The sequence below is a fragment of the Olea europaea genome, chromosome 6, assembly GCF_002742605.1.
Source record: "Olea europaea var. sylvestris chromosome 6, O_europaea_v1, whole genome shotgun sequence".
NCBI classification, from domain to species: Eukaryota; Viridiplantae; Streptophyta; class Magnoliopsida; order Lamiales; family Oleaceae; genus Olea; species Olea europaea.
Window position 1 is genome coordinate 7,480,252 of NC_036242.1, and position 4,848 is coordinate 7,485,099.

At 33.1% G+C, this 4,848-nt stretch overlaps 1 protein-coding gene across 1 annotated transcript; it reads left to right on the forward strand.

Annotated features, from left to right (window-relative positions):
- The first annotated feature begins 1,270 nt into the window (after positions 1 to 1,270).
- On the forward strand, positions 1,271 to 2,373 carry LOC111396476 (protein PHLOEM PROTEIN 2-LIKE A5-like). The gene is made up of 2 exons (XM_023022904.1): positions 1,271 to 1,893; positions 2,176 to 2,373. Exons 1-2 carry the CDS (start codon positions 1,358 to 1,360, stop codon positions 2,246 to 2,248), a joined length of 609 nt encoding a protein of 202 aa, XP_022878672.1. The 5' UTR covers positions 1,271 to 1,357; the 3' UTR covers positions 2,249 to 2,373.
- Positions 2,374 to 4,848: the final 2,475 nt, after the last annotated feature.

The window sequence follows — 4,848 nt, forward strand, 5'->3', positions numbered from 1 at the left end:
TTTGAGCCCGATTTTGAAAGGAAAATAATGCATTTTTGAATTGTGATTTTTGGAGAATGTGTGGTTAAAAATAAAGAAAAATTTTCAATTTACGTTTAATATTATTTTAAAAGAAAATGTGTGATTGAAAATAAGTTAAAAAAAAAAAAAAAAAAAAAAAAAGGCCCAAAAAAAAAAAAAAACATTAAAAAAAAATGAGGCTCAAACAAAAAAAGCACTATGATACAAATATTTTAGAAAAAATTGCAGTGAAGGTTTCAAACCTTTGAAAATAGTGCGGACATGATCCAAACCTTTAAACCAAAGCAAATACATTCCAAACCTTTCAAAAATGTTAGGTAGGACCTCTAAACGATTTTCGTCCAAAAATTTATTAGTTGACAGCATTTCACTAATTTTGAAGAGGAAAAAAATTGTCTTTTAATTTTGAACCATGTTGTGTGCACAGCTCGGCACACAGCACGGGTTATAGCCCTTTACAATGGAGGGGCTGTAGTTTGTACAACCGGTTTTATCCTTTAATTTTTCATTATTTAAAACAAAGGAAATTGCATTTGAGGTTCCAAACCTTTCAAAATTAGTTCCAAATTTTTTAGTAAATGTATGTCAAAAGGACCTCTAAATGTTTTCATCTAAAAATTTGTTAGTTGACTGTCTATATGTCCTTTCGCCGCACATTTTTAAAAGATTTGAGATGTAACTTTTACGATTTAAAGATTTGGGACATTATCTATACTATTTTGAAAGGTTTTGAACATCCACTGCAAATTTCCAGTTTTATTAGGGCAATGAAGAACAGTTTTCAAAATTAACAAGTTTTCTAACTTCCCAGAAAATTCTCAATACGTTTAGGGGAACATTCAGTTCTTAGCTTTTGTCAGTTTGTCGGCCACATTTCTATATGCAGTATGTACACATACTTTTTGTCTGTAAATGCATGTAGTGACAATATAAGGTCAAAAAAACGTATTTGAAGGATCAGAAAATGTAATTTCATAGCATAAGAATTAAGAAGCAGTCAAATAATTCAAGTTTTTTACAACTTTGTTGAAAATCAACGTCAAATTTAAGACTGTTTGTTAGTTTTAAAAAGAGAGAGAATTAATTCAGCACTAACTTTGATCATTATATATACACATAACCATATATGAAAGCAAAGAACAAGATCACAACACTGTAAACGGGCATTAGGGTTTCATCAAAAATACAGAAATTCGAACCCAAAATACAGAGAGAGAAAAAAAAAATGCAGCGTTCAGTGGCCAAGAATTTGTTGAAACGCAATGTTATTAACCACCAGACACTACCAAAAATCGCTCTTTCGGACAAATCCATCACTGAAAGTCGTTATCGACAGATGGATGTACTAGATAAATTCGTAGACGAAAATCCCATAAATCATCGACATCCCAATGCTGTCTCCGTTACATCGTCTTCTTCTGGTAGTGGGAGTCGAAACCAAATGATTATGAACAAAATCATTCGAGCACCGTGTGATGTTTTCATTAACCACAGAGGTACAGACACAAAGCGAACAATGGCTTCGTTGTTGTACGATCATCTTTACAGGCTTAAATTTCGTCCATTCTTGGACAACAAGAACATGAAGCCAGGTGACAAACTATTCGAGAAAATTAATGATGCAATTATTGGTTGCAAAGTTGGGGTGTTGGTTTTCTCCCCACGTTATTGTGAATCGTATTTTTGCCTTCACGAATTGGCTCTCATGCTGGAAACAAAGAAGAAAATTATCCCTATTTTTTGTGACGTTAAGCCATCGGAACTTGGTGTCATCAACAATGGAAGCATCCCGCAGAAGGAGGTGGAGAGGTTCAACTTGGCACTCGATGAGGCTAAGTACACCGTTGGACTCACATTCGACTCCCAAAAGGGGTGAGATAAATTTACTTTATTAATCATCTTTACCTTTTCAATCATGAATCATGCTTCAATGTCATATAGGTAGATAGGAAAGTTGATATAATGTCATATGACATTCTATCATTGAACTGTTTAAAATATAGTTAGCTTTTCTATCTAATCATCTATTGCACCCTGCAATTCTGTCGTTGCATTTGGCAAAATGTCATAATCCTTACTTTTTTGCTATCATTAAGATTTAATTGTTAACTAAAATATGTTTTTCTTATCTTGCTTCTTTTTGTATGGTGATAGGAATTGGTCGGATGTTGTGACAAATGCTGCAAATATTGTAATACAAAGCTTGATGGAAGTTGAAGATCATTAAATCATAGATTGCAATCAAATCAATCTCTTGTGATCTGATATCACTATTACTGCAGCAGCAATCAGATAATCAATGACACCAAGCTATTCTTTTATTTCCCTTTATTTCTTATAATATAATTTTTATATTCTTTGTAAAATAACAGATCATTGTGGTCTTTGTCCATAGAAGCTGTATGTGCCCTTCTGTGATTATGATATTTAAATAAATGCTGACATTAACCAGTTTTTTTCCTGGTATTGAAGAATTATTTCCTTTTTCATTGGTTCAATTTTAATTTTAAGAAATGAGTATGGCAATGGTTAATTTGAGGCAGTGCTTGAACTGATCATTTGTACAGACGAAGAAGAAGAAAAATGCTTGAACTCACGAATGCATGAAGTTCATGTTATGTTGTATGTCATCTACTCTATGGTTTACGTAATGTCATCGATTTTAACTTCAAAGGAATTTTATTCTCAAACATATAATAGGTGCTTAAGGGTGTGTTTGACGCAATAATTATTGTGAATAGCGCTCTCAATTTATAACTTTTGTTTTATGACTTGTACAAACTACACTCCGTTTTACATTCATTTTTGAGAAGAATGCGTTTTTAAATAGTAATTTTTTTGGAGAATATGTAGTCAAAAAGTATGAAAACGCTTTAAGTTTATGTAAAGAATATTTTATTGTGAAAAGTTATGATTAAAAATGAGTATGAGAAAGAAGGAGAGTTTTGAAAGAATGGTTGTCAAACAAAGGCTACGTATTTATTTAATTAAACAATAATTTATCTTTTATCGCGTAATATTTTTCATATCCTATAAAATCAATTTAAATAAATATTTTAATTAATTTATCATCATATTATTTTATTATAATATCATATTACATTAAAATTTCGCACGTACTTATTTCTATAAAATCCTTGTGATTCTATAGAACTTTTAGAATCAAACAAATAACTGGAGATCAAACTTGTGATTCTTTAGGATCAAAGAACTTTGGAAATAAAATTGCTTACAGAAATCTTTCTCGAAACTATGTGATACATATTTTAACTATCAAAGAATTATATAGAAGCCAAAACAACATTATACATCAATAAATGGTCCATATTTTCGTTACCTCTAGAGAGAGAAGGAGGTAAGTTGAAGATTAAGGCTTAGAGAGTTCAAAAGTTTTCATTTTCCTAGGTTTACTGCGTAATTTGGATATATTTGAGATTTTATTAAAATATTAGGGACAATATTGTAAATATAAAAAGTGACATTAAAAGAGCTATGCAACTTCACGTTTAATCCGAATTTAGAGATTTTATAGATTTGAAATTTTCTAAAAACTTTAAAAAAAAAATGTTTTTTTTTTAAAAATCAAAAAACACTTATTTGACCACAGCAAAAAACCTTTATTTCTAAGCAAAATGCTTGGAGACCCTTTGCAAACACAGTGTTGGTTTTGATACTCAATAAATTTTGGGTGATTATGTTAAACGGTTGGATTATATTTCACACGTCTCTGTCGATGAGTGAATTAATTACTAACAATTAAGTGTAAAGGCTCAACCCGAAACGTGGGTCGTTGGAAGTAGCTTAATGCATTAATGTTGCACACGGTCCATATATTCACCTATTAGACGACTTTTGAGTCTTAGCCTATTTATCCCTTCCTTGGCCCAAATTGACAATCTAATACTATATAAGTGCCTCCTTTAGCTTTGTTGCCAAGAAAGAGGGGGGAGGGGGGAGTGGTTGTGGCTTTGTACCTTTAGAAAACCTTCTGGCTACATATCGCTTTGGCCTCCCTCTTGTGTCTTCTTCTTTGTTTTCTTCTTGCCTTTGTGATTGCAAATCAACACCATTTCTTGTTCTTTGTAATTGAGATTGAGAAGCAATCGAAGTGAATATATTGGTTGTGGGTCAGTTTAGATTGATAATTGGTAGAGAAAGATAATGTGAAATTGAGCTCGAAAATCACCTAATCGAAGATCTTGGAGTGATCTTCCTCAACAATTGTTATTAGAGTTTCGAGTGAGGGATTTTTAGCCAAAAATTGATATGAAATCGAGTAGAAAATGCTAAAAATAAGCCAAAAAAATAAAAATAAAAATAAGAAACTAAATCTGTCCAATTTTTGTTTCAAAATATCGAAACTTGACTGAGGCCAAAATTGTGGTCTGTAGGTAGAGTGTGCCTGGGGTGGTCGACGAGTGAAGACGTGACAATACGTGGCTGTAGGCCCGTGACACTGATTTCGACAAAGTGGTACTCAGGTGGATTGCTCAAAATGGTGAGGTGGACCTTGCGGTGGTGTTCGATTTTTGTTTTGGGTAAAATTGTGATTCTGGACAATTTTGCCCTTGTGCTTTCGAGATTTGATTTTGCTTGATTGTTTGTTGTAATCGTTGGAGACTTTAGGCCGAATAGTGGTGACTGTTGACCTCGCGAATTGGACCTCCACATGGTCAACCGAGAGCCACTCCACGTGTTCCTCCCTATACACAACAATGCACGGTCAGAAGCATACGACCGGAACAAATGGTGGTGGTGGTGCCCGCATACACTCGACGGTCAAGTCAGTGGTCGATGATCGGAACGGTGTCGAAATTACGCAAGAGA